At 34.2% G+C, this 21,132-nt stretch overlaps 1 protein-coding gene across 17 annotated transcripts in view; it reads right to left on the bottom strand.

The window, feature by feature from the left end:
• LOC6577255 (sodium bicarbonate cotransporter 3) overlaps nucleotides 1-20,809 on the bottom strand; it is a 30,549-nt gene extending 9,740 nt beyond the window's left edge. For 6 of the 17 annotated variants that reach the window (XM_044009117.1, XM_015165578.3, XM_044009111.1 and 3 more), the window contains exons 1-3: nucleotides 14,347-14,786; nucleotides 3,439-3,542; nucleotides 1,320-1,484 (exon numbers count right to left, since the gene is read on the bottom strand). In XM_044009117.1, coding sequence (XP_043865052.1) covers nucleotides 1,320-1,484; nucleotides 3,439-3,542; nucleotides 14,347-14,480 — 403 coding nt within the window. In that variant the 5' untranslated portion in view covers nucleotides 14,481-14,786. Of the gene's footprint in view, nucleotides 1-1,319; nucleotides 1,485-3,438; nucleotides 3,543-14,346; nucleotides 14,787-20,227 lie in introns of those variants that run through there. The other 11 variants (XM_015165586.3, XM_015165577.3, XM_015165580.3 and 8 more) reach the window with 5 other exon arrangements.
• Nucleotides 20,810-21,132: the final 323 nt, after the last annotated feature.

Genomic DNA, 21,132 nt, shown 5'->3' with positions numbered 1-21,132 from the left:
TCCTGATAAAATGTACCTAATTGTCAAAATCTTGTTAACTTGCAGTATTATTAAAGAACATATAAAATTGACATATACAAGATTTTCGATCAAAAAACCTGAGCTGGTAGTCCTTCAGCCCTTAGACTATTTCATTTGAAATTCGATTCAAGCTATAGCATATCAGTCATATTGATCGATTTAACATCTTGTTAACTTTTCATCAAACAATCAACAATTTTAAACGTTTCCTTAAGTAATTAAATTATGATAAATTTGTAAATGGAAGTTCTTAGAATATTTCAATTGGAATGGGTTTCAATTGTTTTATGTGTGCTACTTAAACTTTGAATTTATCTCCTTGACAAATTTCAATGATTGCTAACTTCTTGTTACCTTTCTCTGCTATTTACGAATTGTCTGTCTAAATAAATTTCACATGCTAGACTTACATGCTGAGCACCCGGAGTGCCCTTTGGAGTGTTTACGTGCTTATTCTTGAAGCATATTTAGACAGCAGCACGTACCTAGTTACAAGCTCATAAACAAGTTTGTATCTTTAGAATGAACCATAAACGCTTATCATAAACCTGAAGCAGAATTTTCGCTCATAAAATGAAAGGCTAACATATTAGCAATAGAGATATGCTTAAGAGGAAAACATTTTTAGCAAATGTGAATATTAAGTGAGACATATTCGCACCACATTAAATCTAGATAGATCTAGAATTATATTTCCATGAAATTTATTATTCCTCACAATGCGACCAAAGGAAAACTAGGCTCAAGCGATTTCTTGTTTTAGTTGAAAACTAAGTATATCTTTGTTATTTGTCATGTCATAGCTGATGACTGTAGACTACACAACGAAAGTCACGTTGCGTATTATCAACTCCAAAAGACTTTCGATAAGATTTCACAGGCGCAAAATGATTCACGGCAAATCCCATTAGATATTGCAACATTCTCGATAACTTAAATGACTTAAAATATATATTCAATATACTTATGGAGCTATATGATAGGAAATCGTTTTATGTTTGGTCATCTTCCACTCCTACAATTGCTCATTTATTAAATATATAGTTCACATTCATTTCAATGCAGCTCATCAGGCTCGTCTGCTGGCCCAGTGGTTGCACAGGCAACTCTGATTTGTTGGATGACCGTAATTGTGCATCCTGCTGACGGAGTCGGTGGCTGCTCTGTAATTTGCTATAATTCGGACGCTGTCACATTGATTGGTCACATCCCACCTCGCATGTCTAACTCGTATTTTATACTTTATACAGATAGGGAGAGATAGAGAGGGAGAGACTTGGGGGCTGTGTGGCACCCACCTGGACGCTCCACTTCCAGTTGCTTGTCGCTAATGCTGTCTCTGCCAACGCTGCCGGCGGACGCAGCGCCGGTGCTGCCGCCATGGTGATGCTTGCGACGGCGCTGCGAGTGGCGTCGTCCTCCCGGCACGTGGACGCCCACGTAAACGGTGTGTGCGCGGTGTCCTGCAGGTGCGTGGATACAAATTCAATGCGGAGCTTAATTGATTGCTAAACCAACACGAGAACATCAACAGCAATAACAACAACAACAACAACAACAACAAAAGAGAGAAATCAAATAACATGCATAATTCCATTTAGCTGGCATCACCCAGGGAAATCTATTGGAAAATGTGTAAAATTTTGCGTTGTTTACAAAAAAAGAAAATAAATAGAAATAAATATAAACTAACTGTAGATTCTATGGTTGATAACAACTGATGACAAGCTGATAATTTGTGTCATTCTGGCGAGAGTAGTTAGTTAGTATATACGATGCGCTGACTCAGCTGCCTTTCAGGTCTGCCTAATTGCAGCTAAATAATATATGTACATTGCTTGTTTCCAGTTCTTTATAGTAGTACTACGTGCTAGTCATAAATTCAGTCCTATGACAATTTTCATTACGACTTCGGCAAACGTCGCTCGTCTGTCGTTTGCTCGACTAATTGTGAGATCATCTGTGCGGCTGTATCTCGGTTTGATCATAATTTCAATTAATTATATGTAACCATGTTTCGGGCTGATAGATATGTATACATATGCATATATTCGAATATATACATCTACATATGTATATCAAGGTCTAGTGGGCGTTTTTATGCATTTCGCTTGCGAATACAGTGAAGATTGCTTACAGGAAACGCTGGGCAAACTGATCAGATTAACGACTATGCACTAGCAGAGTGTAAGAAGCGGTTCAAACTAGAATAATGTGGAGCGCGTGTGAAGGTGAAAGAATAGAGTGTGATTGTGTGTGGAATGTGAGGATAATGAGTGAGGGTTAAAAATCTGTTTAGTATATATAAATTAATTGTGTAGATGAAGAAATTTTAAAATAAACAAAATATAAAAGCATTCTAATTTACAATAATTGTTTATGCAGTTGCTTAAAGCATTCGATGCTTAGTCAACTAAAGCAGATAATATTTAAAAACGTATTGTATAATAAACCCTACTTAGGCTTAGGACTTTTAATGAGTTCAAAGCTTATTTTGGCCGTAAATAGATACTTCAAGTAAATTCCCAGCACATAACTCTCAAATATATCCCAGCTTCTATTTTATTTGTATTCCCTATTTACCACGAAATTCCAAGTTCATTTAAGTTTAATCATTACCAATTTATACACCTCACTCCTAACTCAAATCCCATTGAGCTGTATAAAGAATTTCATATAATAGTTTACCATCTAATTGAATTTGCTATCTTAGTCCCATAATATTTATATATATACTATCGTACTTTTTATTTTTTATTATACTTTCAAGTTGAACCAGATTCACTAATTTATTCTTCCTGTAATTTTTAAACGTTTTTATATGGTTAAGTACATAACTAAAATCAAAGTATCTTAAGTCTTACAAAATTGCTTGTCGTAAAATCAGTTCTAGTCAAATAAATATTTTAAGTATTTGAAACATGTCCACACATGAACACTCAATTATTCATCTTTCGTTATGGATCAGTTGAATCACGTTTCAAATTGAGTAATTTATACGTTTAAGCACAAAGTGTTTTTTAATAGTCATTAATGACACTTGGAAAAAACTAGTTTACATAAATTAGAAAAAATATATTCGAAAATGAAAAGTTGGAATAAACATAAAATAAATATTCACTGATATAGAATTTATTGTCTTCTGTCTCTCACATTAAATGCGCATCATCGCGATTTAGCCCTTACCCTGTCTGGTATGTTTTGCTTGCAAATCTAAATATATTTACTTAAAGTTTGTGAATTGGTTTCGTAATACGATGACCTTCAGCTGACGACGACGCCAAATGCGCGGGCGTGTCTGGAATCGTTTAACGAGCAAACTTTGCATGCGAAAAATCGGCCAACAGGTCGTGTTGACAACAACATTCCAATGCATTGCGTATACGCAACGTTGTGCACTTTGAATCGTTCACTCACCTTCGAAATCGTTTTCTGTAAATTGCTGAGTAAAGTCCTCGCCGCCAGTGCGCGGATCCTTGGGCGCCTCATCGTCACCACTCGAGGAGTTCATGTTCCAGGGCCTAAAAAAACAAAACCAAAAATCAAAAGCAATTAGTCTTTATAATCTTAATTGCGTTTTACATGAACAAATTTGATCAAATTGTTAACTCTTGCCCTTTAATGACTACAAAGAAATATTTTATAATAAAGAATTATATATATAAAGTCGTGAACGTCATTTACAATAATTGCACTAAACTGTTTATACTGAGGCCAAAAACCTGAGCACCCACTCAAAAAATCCCCTACAAATAATTCGAACAAAAATCAACGAAAAACCTGATTTGAATGCGTCAAGTTGACTCAAATTAAAGCTCTTTTAGCTTACAAATTGGAACAGCTGCTCAAGATTGCAGATAATTGTGAATAGCAAGATGAATCAAGTACTTTCTGTAAATGGGGCCTCGTAATGGGTCCTTAACATGGTAGCTCAGGTGAGACATTGAGGATGACTTTGTTGTCTCAATGGAATGGAATTGGAATATTCGTGAATAGAATAAATTGACAGCTTAATATATGCAGTTCGAACCACTACATTTATTTAGTAGTCTATCGCCCAGAGGGCATATACTGCTTATAATTTCATATGAGTATTATTTAAGACATCTTAATATGTTTATAATCTTAGTCCACACTTAACCTGATATTTCATATTAATGGTTAAAGATAGCTAATCAATGCAATCACGCTTGGCAGGAACATTTTCAAAACTTGGTAGAATTCAAAAACAACGATTTATAATATAATATTTATTTAACACTTTAAAAATGTCTTCCATTAATAAATTTTATGAATTTTTAGATAATTTCTATCTAATATAATAAATATTATTCTGTTCTTGATTAAAATACTTAATAATCTCTTTTTAAAAAATAATAATAATATATTCTAATAATAATAATAATAATAATAATAATAATAATAATAATAATAATGATAATATTTTAATATTTTTATTTATTTATTTTTTAATACCTATTTATAAATAAATATTTATTCAATCATATATTTCCTAGCTTTAAAATCAAGAACCAAATCAACTTCCACTGACGTCTTGGAAATTATTCTTGACATTCGATAAATTAATTAATAATTAATCAAAAAGATTTTTGGTACGCATTGTCATTTATAATTCTGCTTAAAAATGTTTCTTTTGTTTATGAAAATTATGAACATTAATTGTACATGATAATTAATTAATTGTACTCGGTTAATCGCCAAATGAAGTTAACACAAAAGTGTTAATGACCAAACTTATTTATAGATGAGCAAATCAAATCAACATTCGATCAGACTCTACTAAGAAGAGTATTTGGACTATGCTCATGCAATGTTTTTGTTTTTTTTTATTTATAGCTTAAATTTATGTGCTGTCTCATGTTTCGATTCAGCAATTGTTGAATAAATATTTACATTTAGCTCTTACGGTTTGATATTCTGTTTCAAAGTCATTATTATACATATTTCAAATACAATTGCAGGTTTGGCCAATATATACTACATTGAGTTGTTATAGAATAATGTCAGCACCTCAAAACTATAACAAATTTAATCACGAATTATTCAACAAGTTTCTATGACGGAATACAAATATGCACTATGAGATACCCTGTTGGAATTTTAATTTTCAATAATCAAATATCTAATATAATTCAGTTTAAGTTATGTATTCATTGACAACTTTATATGTACTATATATTGTTGGATTTCTCAATTGATGCTTTATAGACGCGTTAATGCGTGCTCTAATAATGGTTTGCATAACTTTTTTATACACCTTGTGTGGTGCGTGTGTCTCATATATAGAAATATATATGTATATATAGCCAATAAGTATTTTATAAACTTTAACATCTTGAGTCAACATCGGCATTATCAACCATCAAAAAAGCTTATCTTTTTATATATGTATACATAGTCGTATATACGAATCTATGTGTACACAAAAGTCAACTTATATGTATAATATAGCCAGTCCAACTGATAGACAGACCCTCCGACTTGTCTGGTTGTTTCAGCTGGGGCGATCTCAGCTAACATGAAACCATTTTCCACTGTTCCAGGCGTAACTCTTTATCAATGTTAAGTGACTCACATAGCGCCGGTTCGAAAGAATCATAATGAAAGATATGCACATATGTCTTTAGGCCTTTTATAAGAAAATGTGAGACAAGTGTTTAATTAAACTTTATGAAACGACTCTTAAACACAGAGATAATATTATATAAATAAAGCCAAGAACTTGTTCTGTCTGTGCCCTTGTGAGATAAGCGTGCCAATGAGACACATTGAGTGGCCCATCAGCCGATTTCGATACACGTTTCGGATTCAAGAAAAGTGTATTGGTTTATTACAAGGTTCTTAATTATTTGGCGTAATAATGTGTGGCTCTATTGAATTTAGAGATACGGGTTATCAGATATCGTATTCAAGTTAATTTGTCATATCCATATGCATATCTATCGCTTGTTTATCATTAATGAAATTTAATACATGCTGTATATACAACATTTAATTATCTCTTCAAAAACCGATCTAAAAATACGTTCAATTCACACGAATCGAATAATTTGATGTCTCTTAACAGATTTAGCCGGAAGTAACTTATGCAGCCATTCACACCTGATTGCAAAATTTGCACGAGATTTAATTTTTGGTTTTTAGCTTGGAGTACTTTGGACTCGAATCGTTAGTCCAGTTTTTAATTTGATCACATCGGATCTGGATAGCCTGTAACACTTTTTACTTACGTTGAATTTCCATTATTGTGAGCCATAACTTTTTGGGGCCCACTAAAAAAACACTTGTGACGAACGCGATTCGCTGATCGAATTGCGCTTTCGATTTATCACACGTCGAGCCAAGTAGGCGATAGGCGGGGACGATAGGCGCGGAGCGTGTATTAACACCAAGGTTCGATTAGAGGGTCTGTTATTACGTTCTTCGTACGGGTGTTTATGCTGTGTTTAGCACGCGATTCTACCGACTCGCCTCGAGCCCGGACGATTGCAGACTAAATACTAACTGGCCGATCTTCAAAGCGAAGCAGCGTCACCGTTTAACCCGCTGCTAGGCCTGCTTCTGCTGCTGCTGCTGCTGCAACGATTAGCGCCGGCAGCGGCGTCGACGATGCCAGCAATGCACAGTGTATGATAATCAGATTTCAGTGAATTGGTTTCGGGATATATAATTTCTTTTTATTTGTTTATTTATTATATTTATATATTTATTTTGTTATTTTATTTATTAAAATTATTATATATTTGATTGATATATTATTATATACAAATATTTTTTTTTTTTTAATTAAAATTTTTATTTTTATTCTATGTTTGGTTTATATATATAATTGTTATTTATTTTCATTATTATTTATCATTTTAAGTATTATTAGTATTATATTTAGTATTAGTATTAGTTTGAATTTAGATATAGCTTTAATTCAAGTCAATAATATATTTAATTATCATACAAAATATATTATAATTTTCTTTTAACATTCGGGTTTAAGCTAGTACTTTTTTTTTATACAAAGTCACATAAATATTCGAAGCAAAAAATAAATAATAGATTAAGTTTACAATTATTAGCTAAATAAATTGACTTTCTAATCTTTTAATAATATCTTACTTAATTTTGTATAGCTTCATTAAATCCATTTCTAGTAGCTTAATTTTCATCTACTATAAATAACATTTGTCACACTGTGCGCTCGCCGCAGCTGGGAGAGTGACAACGCGAGAGCATTCGGCAGAGCGTAACACAATATATTATTTAATCCCACAGGCTTCTGACTAAATGTGTTTTTAAACGCTGATTATCATTCTTGACCTTATCGATATTCGCCGTTTGAGCCCTTATCGCCAGGAACCGTCCGCACTGCCATCGAGCCGACCGGCGCTTATCAGTTCTTACTTTTCTTTACAAGTTGTTTACCTAACTTGCAAATAGTTTTTTTTTTGTGCTTTGCTTTGATTTGGTTTTACGTTTTTCATTACAGTATTCTCCGAGGTGTTTATATATATATATACATATATATGTTTTTTTTTATTATTTTTTTTTTTTTAAGCTATGATTGCATTCTATATCAAAGAGCACAGACGAAACTGGTTACAGCCGCCGCATACCAATTTTTTGTAAATACATGGTTAATAATAAATATAAATTTGTTGTTTTGTGTGCGATTCGTTGAATCCGTCTATTTCATTTCAGCCAAATTGTTTTTAATTTATACGTATTTAATTATGGAGCCTGACAAATGCATGAATATTGACTATATATGTATTTTTCACTGGATAAAAATAATAGTAATATTATTATTCACATAATAAAGATATTTTGTGTTTATTATTTTCTCCTGCACTCTTGCAAATGCTTTGAAGCATTTAATTATTTGTATTTTAATGAATATGTATTTCAATTTGAATGGAAATTGTGCATAATTAAGCAGTTCGCTATCAAAATTTTCAGAAAAACTCTATTAAATTTTGTTTGTTTGAAAATACAATTAATGTTGATGACAAGGCAAGCAATTCTGTTTTGTTTAATTGGAAGAGTGTACGGCAAATAATTGTTGAATATGAAAAAAGCCTAAAATGAGATTTTGAAAATGTATAATTGCTTGGGTTTTTGGTCCAATTTCGTTTACTACAGAATTAATAAAAAAATGTATGCTTTAACCAAAAAAGCTTTAGATATTTTCATAATTTCGAGCTATTTAAAGTTTAGAAGATGTTAATAAAAGTTTATAAAAATATATTTTAATTTGAGTTCACTTTACATCAATAAAAAATTTAATGTGTATTGCGTGATAATTTTTAAATGAATGTGAAAAGTATGAGGCTGTATTTGGCTTTACTTGAGTTTAGTTTTGCATTACATTTATTTGATTGTTCGGTAAAACATTTTTTTTTTTAATTTTTAATTATTTTCTTTATTTATTTATTTATTTTTTTTAATTTACCATAAAATAAGGATGTTTTATCTAGCTTCTGAGCTATAAATATGGGAAATTATAAAAATGTTTTGATATTCTTTTTCTTAACATTAAAATTTACTATTTTTTTTGTATAATTTAAATTTGAATTTTCAAATTAATATTTTATTTCTCTTTTTTAATTTGTATGTAACGTTAGCTATTCTGCATTATACTGCAGTCTATTAAATATTTGGTTGTTTGCAAATTTTTATGAACAATTTATATATCTATATTGACACATATGTATTTATATATATAAGTTTGTGATTGAGAGCATATTGTACTCTGTGGTTTCTATTGTCTCGACGCCTTTCCGCCCATGCATAATATCAGCAACTAACTGAATGGCCCCGAGACGTATCGCAGCTATAGGCTCATATATGTACATTTGTATATATATTTATACTAATGAGTATTACTGCTTCGAATTGGAAAACAGCTGTTCGTCGCGGCTAAATTAAAAGAAAACTGAACATGAATACTGAAAGCTGCTAGGAGAAGCGAATATGTGCCGTGCCGTTGACATTATAACACCCGGCTATATATGTATATATTTATGTATATATTTCTATTTCATTTGCAAGGCAGCCAACTGGAGATGGCTAACAGAGACGCGTCGCTACGTAGACGTTGACAGCAATTGACCGGCTTAAACTGGAAATAGGTAACTACCTCGAGTTTAGCCACCTTATGAATCGCTTAAGTCTCCTCTCAGACTCGAAACTGACTGAACTCATTATGATTATTTAAATATATTTTTTTTATTTTTTAATTTCGTCTCATGTGGGAAGTTTTGTAACTCCCAAACGAACATTTTAAGCAGAACTTTTTGATTGTTTTATTTGTTTGTTTGATTTGAACAAATCGTTGATTTCTGCTGAACGCCAGATTTGTCATTGATCGGGTATATCAGGTCATAAGCAAAATATACATTTTATTGTTTCATAAACTCAGTTTATTGACTGAGTTAATTATCGCCTATTAACACTTGTCAGCTTTCGTATAAATTCATTGATAAAAAGTTATTTACCGAGTCAATAGTCAAAAAGAGCTATGAAACGTGTAGCACCTTTACCTGTCTGCATCTTGGCCAAAAGTTTTAAAGATGCGTATGTCATATCATGTAATGTCTATATATTTGACTACTGGTTATTAGTATTATTGTTAGCATTATTATTGTATGTAGGTTATGCCGCATTGACGTCAGAAATGTTTCTCTTATCACTAAATACTTGAATATATCTTTGGGCTACAACTGCGTCACATACAAGATTCATTTCGGTTTGTCAATCGTAAAGAGTACTGTTATAATATGATCTAATATGTTACCGTTATTAACTCAATTTATTAAAGATAATTTTCATTTTTTTTTTTTTTTAATATCAATATATTTATACTGATATCATTAATTAAATGTTTCCTTAAGCCTTATATGATTAATAAAAAAATAAATAAGTACATAAAATTAATGTTCCTTGGAATATTTTGTGCTCTTCATAATCTCATGATAAGTTCTCTACAAGGGTATATTTTATTCGGGCTGTCGATAAAAGCCACTTGTCCCTTCTTTAATTTTCAATTTGTTTGTTTGCGACTTATCGACACGGCTCTTGAGATCGCATAGTTGGCAACGAAACTGTTTAATAAACGTGACAAACTTCAACCGCAGATGCTTATCGCAGCTGACGAGCGCGTCATTGGTCTAAGCACTTGAGGAGCCCATCGATAAGGTTGCCGTTACTCCGTCAATTGGCATGCTTATCTGACATCTCGAGTGTATATATATTTAAACTTATATAGCGAATAGTATTTTGCCTTGATGGATTTATGATTTTGTCGAATATCAAAAATTCGGAAACAAACATTGTCAAGAGTTATTAATCGGTTTTTAACCGCTTCTAATGAAGATATGGCTGCGAATAACCAGCTAAAAGTGAGCTGAATCGGGTTGTATTTTGTAAATTATTCTCTAATTTGGTTTATGGCACTTGCTTGTTCCAAATCTGTTTGTTTTGAAGTGTCGGCACCTCTTAAGAGAGTATAAAAAAATACTTGTGCAAATTTGATTGTTCAATTAATGGTAAAAATAGACATAAAACCAAACCAAATGTGATGTATTATAATTTGAAAGTGGAAATTAGTAAATCATATAACAGCACAAAGGTAATTAAAACTGCAAATATTTTTTTTATTATATATACCTATTTTTTTCAGCTGAAAAACGTTGAGACAAATGTGCCTAGAGTTCTGGGAACAGCTGATAAATATATAAATTAGGAATAATTAAAGGTAGAAGATTGTTATATGTATATACGTGTATGTATACTATATGGATGCTCAAATATTCTTGAATTTAAGATTCATAAGCATAAGTGGAGTCAATATTATATTTATAATTTGATATTATTGATTAGTAATACATCTCTTCGAATGTTTATAATTTATACATCATCTATCTATTGATTAGGTTTAAATTAGCGAAACTTGTCTATGCCTTAGTTTAAAGTTTAATTGGCTTAATTATGTAATTAATATAATTCTAGTTTATAATTGATTTCGACTAGCGTCTACTGCTATTTCTACCTCTATTCAAGCCTAAAGTCTAATTCACTTAGCCAGCTAATTCCTAATGCCCCGCTAAAAAATTTCCTTACATTTTCTGACAACAAAAAAAAACTTTGCAAATTCCACAACCCAAGCAAATTCATCAACCCAAGCCCTGATATTAACGCCTTAATTGGGTTGCGACCCTTTGTCAAGTATATACACAATATACACAACGTGCGCGTCTGCAGTACACTCAGCTTGGATTAATTTGCAATTAAAATGTTTTTCTTTTAATTAAATATAAATTGTTGATGCATCAGGCAGCAAACAAAGCATGTCAGAAATACAGACAAAGAATTATAATTAGATTAACAGCACAATCTTGAGCTGAAGGCTTAATGTATGCAGAGCAGATAATCCACTTATTATAAAGTTTTATCATTAAATTAATAATATAATTTCATGACATATGATATTTGAAAAGTCTTGATTGAATACAAAATTTATTCACATATTTAGTTTTTGTTAATAAGAATTTTGTTATACATTTTTATAAGAAATAATTTATAAATATTATTTTTATTTATATAAAATATATGAATATTATTAAAACAAATAAAATGATCATAAAATTAATATTATTTAATAATATTATCAAATATTATAATATACATTATATATAAATATATATTTTAATTTAAAAATATATATATTTTTTGCTAAATATCTGGGTATAAAATACGTTAATATTAAGATTGTGAAAAGCGAATGATAAAGAAAAAAATTGAATTATATTTTTATTGTTGATAAGAAAAACTCAATTCGGGCGTAATCCTAAATGCAAACTGATAACATGAAATTTAATTGTAAAATTTAATATATTAAATATTTAATTCCTTATATTCAAATCTAATCAAAGTCAAGTAATCTTTACATTCGCTTTGATACAAGTTTCGGATAGCATTAAAATCTTCAGTATGAGCAAAGTTTGTTGATGCTATTATGGCCATCTGACAGTAGAATTGCTATTTAGGCTAGGGCTGTCAGCTTGTAATTTGGCTTTCTTGTGGATGATGTGACCCTACCCTTGAAAGCATTCCCGACAACCATATCAAATCGTGCTAAAGTGCTGTGTGTGTGTGTGTATGTGTGTGTATATATCTTTATCCTCTGGCTGATGTCATTGTGACGTCGGCGACTACAATTTATGGCCTTTTCTGGACGCCGTTTTACGCGCTGAATACGAAATGTCAGCTGCAAGGACAACCAAAGTATTGCACATGACAAGGACGAGCCGGAAATATAAAAATGAGTCAATATTGCTATTAACTCACTCACGATTTGAAAAGACGAAGAAGAAGAGTTAGTCTGCTCATGGGAATATTTCTCATGCTTCTCGCGGGCAACCAACAAATTTCGCAGCTAAGCTGATAAAGCGATTTGCACTTAACGAGCTGCTTCACTTTTTTTTATGGAAACTTACAATTATCGAGGCGACAATTAAGATGTGAGAATTGCAATGAGGAAAAATATTTATATTTAATAAATATTTTGCACATTTGCCCAAGTGGCGCGGCAGGTGGCAAAGGGGGGGCCAGAAGTGTGCCGCTTGGGGCAAGCGCACATTTGATGTGGCTTGGCGGAAATGACATACATAAGATGAGGCGGCCGACTTAGGTGGGCGTGGCAAATGGGATCAATGTCCCCGGCGAGGAGAACAAGGCAAGCAAAACAGAAATGACAACTAACGGCATTCGGAGGGGGCGGCTGGCTGAAGTTGCAGCCGAGCGCAGAGAGAAAGAGAGAGAGAGGGAGAGATAGAGAGCGTGTGAGAGTGAGAGACTGAGTGAGAGCATGTGTGGTCGCTGAGAGAGAGAAGCTTGGCGGCCTGACTGTTTGCTTATCGAATGCTTCCTGCCACTAACCCCAGACCGCTGTCTGTCTGTGTGTGTGTGTGTGTGTGTGTGTGTCTGCACCTTATCATAAGAACAACAATGGCACCAGACAATAAACCAACCATCTGCACTTGCCATGTTATTGACCCAGTGCAGCCGGGACACACACACACACGTATGCACATACACCCTGAAGTATCACCAAACAAAACAGAAAGTAAGCTAAAGTTCTTTACAAATGCGACAGTTAGTCTATTGTTTGCGCATTTTTCCAACATTTTCCTCGTCTTTTTCCGGACAGTTTGATAAGCTTTAAGCCTTTTGGGCCAGTCAATTTAGCTATTTGCGATTTCAATTAGACGCTATAAACTTTAATTTATGACCTAATCGCATTTTAATGATGACAAGCATAGGCGAAAGCGCTTCTCGTGCCAATTCATAAATTGTCGACTCTATTTGAGTTATATGTACTTATTATAGCCTCCACTATATTCGCCTCCACTATATTCGGCTCCATTTTAGCTCTGTGCGTGTCGCGGAAGTTGCCATTGTGGCTTAATTGGGGGCATACCATCTGTAAGTAATGCCCCCACAATTTGCGTATAATGGAAAAGCTATTGTGCTCAGATTTCTTGGATTTGTCCTATGCAAGTGTGTGTTGTTGTCATTTCAAATATGTAAATAAATACAGATATACATATATGTGTTTGTTTATTACGTTAGTCTGGGCTGCACAGCCTTCGAGGAACACACACACCTATTGTTAGTCAGAATTTATTAGAACTACGAAATTCAACTGGAAAATGATAAACTTGGCAGAACAGCTTAGCCATAAAAAGGTATTGCAATTTACTGCAGCTGCTTTTCAAATGGCTTTCGATTAACTGATTTTTTTTTAGTTGGAATTGGACTCTAAGTATAGTTACTGTATATACTAGGTATACGTTTAGCATTTTATTTTATATAGAAAAGGCTTTTGGAGTTTCTTGCAAAAGTTGGAATCTCCATATATTGTATCATAAATATTATTAATATTCACTTATAGGCTAAAGTTTGTATGGCAACAACAAACGATATATAGTATATTATTAAAACACCGCTAAAATTCTCTAGGCAGCTTTATCCTATAAGAGCTTTAGGCTTTAGGTTGAGTCCATGAGTTTATTCATCTAAAATGTAAAATATCAAAAAACTCGAACCTCAATATTTAAAAGTCTTGAAAAAAGAATACATGGAATTCATATTGGTTCTATCGGTATGCCTTTGTGTATATAACTCCAAAAACTATATCCAGCACCTTAAAGCTCAACTCAATTGTATAGAACTCACATATATAATAGATGAATGAACTGAATCTAAGCTTCAAGAGTTACACCATTCACATATCCACCGAGATTGGATTACCTGCTGCTGTCCGTCGTTGTTATCACTTTTGGCAGCTGGCCGTGTCCATGGATATGTCTGAGCTGGGCTTGCTGCGGCATATTGGTATCCAGTTGGTTGTTGGCCACAATTGCTGTTGTGTGCTCTGGGCCCATCGACAAAGAGACAAAGACTCGACGGGTTATTGACTCTGCAGCAGTGACAGCGGCAGAGGCAGTGACTGCACTGCTGCAGACACAAAGGACACACAGCAACAAGGAGTTGCCCGGTTCGTAATGCTTCGGCTACGATTCCAGAATTTAGCTCTAATCACAAATCAATTAGAAGCCTTTCAGCACTTGCACTTATAGGTAAATGGGTAAATTCTTTGGGTAGGACTTTACTTTTTACACTACCTAACTAGCGGTAAACCGGTCTAACGGTCGCTGCAGCCGTATCCGCACCGCATTGAGTCGCGCGCCAGACTAATCCGGCCCGGCTAGCAGCTTCGAACGCAGTTTCCCTCTCATCAAAGTACGCCTCTTCGGCGCTCAGCTGTTTCTTGTGCAGTCAACGTTCGCTCGCTCGCTCTCTCTTTCTTTCCGGCACTCTCTACCACGCTCTCTGCAGCTGCAACTGTTGCATAGAGCGCAGTTGCATTCGGTGCACTCTCTTCGGCTTTTCTCTTCTCGTCGTCGACGAAAGAGCGTCTATTGCATTATCGTGTTTTCGTTTCTATTAATTCTTTTTTTTTTTACTTAGCGGCTTCGCACATAATTATTTCGTTACAAACACGTTGCGAATTTGCCCGAGTGAAAGCGGATGACTGGTGTGGGTGTTGCTGCTAACGGAAACCGGCCAAAGGATGCCAATGCGGTTATGAGTTAATGTGTGTGTGTGTGTGTGTGTGTGTGTGTGAGTGTTCGTACTTAGAGGTTTCGTGTTGATTTTGCTGTTATGGCATTGCAATTTAATTAAATAGAACTTGAGCAGTAAAGAGCAAACAACTTTTTTTTTCTTGCTGGGCAATAAAATAACATTTGATGCAAGTGCAGGAAATAAAATAATTACAAACCTAATTGAATGATTGATTGATTGATGATGAATGCAAGCTGGTATGTAGAGCATATTTCAGTAAAAGTTTTGTAGTAACAGTTTTATTTTAACTGTTTCAGTTTACATTAATGTCTGAATTTATTTAATAATAATGTATTTGAATGAATATAAACATAATATACGTATCTGCACGATGTATTAGAGGCAACCATATAGCTTCAAAATAAAGCAGAAAATAATTTAAGATTTTATCGGCTTTGTCCACTTGATAATTCTTTTCCTACTGCTCTTATTTGGTCACTCATATATAGTCGTGAAATGCATAAAATTTTATAATAATAACTAATTTACATAATTTTAATATCTAAACTCATGTGTGATATAAATATTAGTCGAAATGAAAAAAAAAAAAAAAAAACTTTAAAAATTATGTGCTTATAATATAAAAATATTGCCTTGTATTTTCCTAACGCTAAAAATATTTCAAAAACACGTGACGTAAATATTATTTGATTTTACAATTCACAATTCCGTCCGTTGCATATTTGGCTCGATTTTTGTATGATTTACAGCTAAGACCACGCTCATTTTCACAGCTCATTTAAAAAAAACAAAAACATTTTAACAAATTTAAAGGTCAGCCCAGCTTTGGTAAATAGGCGGAAAGCGTGATTCCCACGTCTTATGTTTCCGTCGAATAGCTTCAAATTAGCATAAAGAGATATATGTTAAAAATAAGTTCAAATATGGGCATCAAGGTTTTAGCTTTAAAATTTTTAGAAGTCAAAAGCAGAAAACTAGAGCAAGTCTAAAGCTAAAAACAAAAATAATAATATAAATAAATTTTAAATTTGAATTTCTATGCCAATAGAATCGATTTATATTATTTTTTATGATTATTGAATCAGTGAACCATAAAAGCAACTTTTAGAATTTCCAAATTGAATTTATGAATGCTCGAGCGAGTCAAAGTGCATTTAATCAGACCATCAAGGGGAATCGTCGTCCTTTTTCCAGCTGCGAATGTTCTGTCACTTTCTATGTGCATTGAATATATTATGCTTTTAACAGATTTTGTTGTTGGTGTTTTTTTCGTGGTGCCACCATTAGGTGCCCCATGCCCATCCCCGTTCCCGTTCTCGTCTCATTGCATTCAATTTTATTATTTCATTTGACATTCGCTTCGCTTCGCTTTCCTCTGGCCCGACACATGGCGGATATGAGAATTGTAGGCGAGCGTTTTGTAACCAACCATGTGCACGGGCCTATTGGCTAAAAGTGGGCCCATAGAACGTGCTAGTGCGAAAGCGATTGAGCGGAAGAGGGTGCAGACGGCTGGCAGGGCCCTGTGGTTAGCTCTCTGCGTGTGGCCGTGTTGGCTCGTGCTGCGCCACCTAAGTGCTGAATGTGGGCTGACTCGTTCCAGTGTCAAGTGTAAATGCAATTTTCAAATACGCAGCGTGTGCAGAAATCAGCGAATGAAAGCAAAAAGCGTTGTTTGTTTCTATTGATTTTCCTATTTCCCTTCCCTTTTCCCATCTAACCAGCTATCGTTGAACAAAGCCGAAGGCCGTTGGCGGGTCGCCGTACATAAGATGTCAACAAAAGCGATATCGACACAGGCCCAATATCATTTCGAGCTGCGACTGGGGCTAACCCACAAAACGCGTGTTGTGTCTAAATTTAAATATTTATTTATGCTGCCAGCCAAAGGACAAAAATATACAACAATAAATTGAGTTTATTTTTTATGGCGCTCGTCTGTCTCCTGGGTCCGCTTAAAAAAAGGTGTGTCGCATTAGGCGAATTAAAGCATATATTTTATTTCATTTAAGGCTCGGCATAAAATTAAATTAAAATTACTGAAAAGCTTAAAGTTTAATTTTTAAATAAATTTTTTAATTTTTTAATAAAGTATATAGAATATCTTCGACTTTAAGCTTTTCAGTAATTTAAATTTAATCTCTATTTAATAATTTTTAATTATAATTATAATATTAAAAAAAATTTCTGCAATTCTTAAAGATTTCTAGCAGCTTTTATTTCATATATGTATATTATATACTTTTACTTTTTATACATACACATTTAATGTGGTAATCTAAATGTGCACGCGTGTTAGTGTACATGAAAGTCGCATAGTTAATGGATCGAAACTGAGGCGCTGAGGTGAGAGCAGGCTCGCCTGGAATAAGTAGCTCTGCTCATGCATACGCTGTCACTTGACATGCCTGACTTGTAGGGTAATTATATACACACACGACTACACACACACACACTCACACCACTACACACCTACACACACACGCACATAGGTGTCCTCCACACACATCCACACCCTCGCTCTAATTATAGTGAAACTTTCCTAGATTTGACTGGCATATATTTTTCAGTTCAGGTATTTTCATTTCAGGCATCGAAATTCTTGGCTAAAGTAATGGCCGTAAATAGTTAAAACGAAGCCACAGCCGGCACGGGAGGCAACTGAGGTGAGTGGCACAGCTGCGAGTGGGCATAAAAATACGCATTGATTGGAGTCAACATTTGGCGCTGATGGCTCACGGCCTTGTCCCCAAGGCTTTGCCATGTGACATATGCGACAAATTTGTGGCTATGTGCATGGCCAAGTGTCATATGAATCGTGGCACACGCATGGCCACTTATGCCCTGCCATGCCCATCTACCACTGAGCGTAACCCATGAAGTTATATTTGCCCCCTTTTGTTTGAGCTGCTCTGCGTGGAGGGAATCCTATTAGCTTACTGTGCTTCTCAGGCTCGAGTTCGAAGTAAAACAATTGCGTAATATGATTTTCGGTAACTGTATAAACCGCAATCAATTTGCTATTTGTGGTGTTCTCTGTGCTTGGGGATTATGCTAATTGAAGAATAATTAAGCTGAATAAGCAATCAAAAAGTTTCTTGGTCATTTAGTATTCACATAGTTCAAGAAAATACAAGTACGATTTACATTATGTATATATGATAAAGACCATTAACTGGTATTTATTGTGTCTCTTTATGAATAAGTTTAACTGAAGATATTTTTTTTATTTTATATCTGGCAAATATTATCTGCATAATTTTCTAGGAAAAATTACTTGACTCTAAATGTAGTCAAAGAAGCCTAGCTTCCCATTCAAAATCTTGGCTTTGAGTATATGTAAATTAAATTTATTTTATATATATTATTGATATTAAAAATATTTTAGATTTAAATTAAAGGACATTTTAAACATTTAATTTTCACATTTGGCATTTTATTCTGCAGACATTATCAAACTTTTTATCTATAATTAAATTTTCATTTAACAACTTTAGCGAAACATCAAACTTTTTCTGTTGAATATTAAATTTCAATTTTTATCATAATTTCTCAAGCGACCTTAGATTGCTTGCAAAATGTTTTGCATGTGCTCTGGCTCTGAATTTTTCTGGCAGATAATTTATTGATTCGTTATATAATTCGATTGAAAACTCGTTTACGTACTCTGCCGCAGCCTAATCAGGGCTGGCACATTATCAAAAGCGTCTGAGGCAGGCTTGGCACTGACTTGGCTTGGCATATCTGAAAATTAGAATGCAGCATCTGCAAATGGCAATGTCGCCTAGAAAGGCGGCACTTGAGTGACCTCCTGACCCGCTTTACAAGGCGACATGCAGGGTGGAAGACCCTTATATGAATTCGTTACAAGAGAGTGAAAGGCTGAGATACTCTGTAGGGGATGCAAGACGGAGTTGATTAGTTCACTGCGCCAATGTTGATACTAAAAAGTTGAACTATATAAGTTGTTTTGTAATATATTATTTAATTCTTATTACGCCTAATCAAGCAGCCATAATCTGAGACACAGCTATAAATCGATATCTCTGGCAGCAGTAAATGCAAGTGGCTCCAATTCAACGTAATTTCACACTTGATATACCCATTGTGCCGCCTCCATTCGCATATCGCTTGCAAGCACGTTCTTATCAACAAAGCGCTTTCAGACTTTGAGGCAGCCGCAGATTTCCCAAACGCTTTCACTCTCAATGTCAGAAGCTTTTGTTACTTCCCTGACCGTTTCGTCTTACAAAAGGTGCACAAGCTGGCATAAAAGTAACAAAATATGATTTATTTGTTTTGTTTTGTCGTGTTTTGGTTAGTTTTCGAGGAAAACAATTACAAATTAATCAAAATGCGAAATGTGTTTGTTATGCTTGACACAGAGTAGGCAATGTGAAACATATGAGAGAGCTGGTGGACTTGAAGTTACCCTATATAAACTGCATAAGGTACCTAAGCATTAATTTCATTTTTAGACTGTGGTCCCATCCTTAACATGAGTTTAGATTTCAATTTCTTATCAATCAGTGAATTTGTCAATCAATCAATCACTCAATCAAATAATCAATAAATCAATGAATTGATTTATCAATCAGTTCCTCAATTAAACTTGAATAATCCAAACCATATATACGGATTCTAACTTTCAGAATATCCAATAAAAATGCTGTTAAATGTTTTTACTGCTCTAGCTTTTATATCATATATATGATATATATATATCTAAAAATATATCACCCTGATAAGTAAGTAGATACATCATTATGATTAGTATATAGAGTATACGCTCGCATACATACATATATTTGAGCTAAATTAACCAGTAGATAGTTCACACGCAACGACTAATCTGTGCGAGTTGCTTAATTGCCGGAATTTAGCCAAAAACCAACACGCCCCGTTTGAAACGCTTAGAATGCAAAGGGGTAAATCAAAACGTAAAACTGTCAACCTTAACAAAAATGTTGGCCTGTTGCCACCCGCAATCCGCAATCCGGCAGCCGCACCCGGCCTTTTAGCAGTTGAACTAGAAGTAACTTACCGTATTTGCCAGGAAGCTCTGGTCCAGCTTTAAGGGCGAAAAGTTGGCAACAGTAACAGTAACTGCTGCTGCTGCTGCTGCTGCTGAAGCTTACTGACCCAGTTAGTTACTACGGCTGCTGCTGCTGCTGCTGTTGGTTCTTTAAATGCTGCTCATTTGGTAGTATTTGTCTTTGGATTTGCAACGGTGGTTTGTCTGGATCGTTATCGAGCTGAATGCTTTGCCCGTGCTGTGGCAGTGTTTGTGTTTTCAATTAGTTGCCAAAGCTCTGCTAGCAATTACAGTTAGGTTAGATGATTGCTGTTGTCACAGGTGCGTTGGCTGACCTGTGCGAGATGTTGGCTTTCATTTATTTTTATAAATTTATCGATTTTCGCTTTGGTGTTTTTTTGTTGCCATTCACAAGAATACATATATTGGCATTTAGATTGGGCTACACATAAATCCGGCTAATAAACATTTACTTTGCTGTACTACGTTAACTTTAAATGCACTTCGTTAAGGGTACGGTTCAGAGGATTGATTAACACATACACATAAATATATATATACACATAAATAGATAAAAGGTAATTACAAATTTTTTATTTGTATTTAATTGGCTTGGTTGTATTTGTTTATTTTTTATTTATTTATCAACATTTTTTTTTCGATAAACTTTTTTATTTTATTGTTGTTGCTGCTAAACGATTTTTCTTGCAAATTTCTTGACCAGCAGCTTTCGTGCAGGTTTCCGCCCGAGCTGAAAAAACACGTCCGCACTGTGCCACGAGCCAGGAGAACCTGAAAATCAGTACACATACTGCCCCATAGACCTAGACTCGGCTTGGCGAACGCACGCACGCACACACATACTAACACACACACAAACACTCTCTGGCGCGCCCTCTCTTTCTGTGTGCGCT

This window comes from Drosophila mojavensis, unplaced genomic scaffold, assembly GCF_018153725.1.
Source record: "Drosophila mojavensis isolate 15081-1352.22 unplaced genomic scaffold, ASM1815372v1 contig_36, whole genome shotgun sequence".
NCBI classification, from domain to species: Eukaryota; Metazoa; Arthropoda; class Insecta; order Diptera; family Drosophilidae; genus Drosophila; species Drosophila mojavensis.
This window is presented reverse-complemented; position numbering and strand designations above follow the sequence as displayed.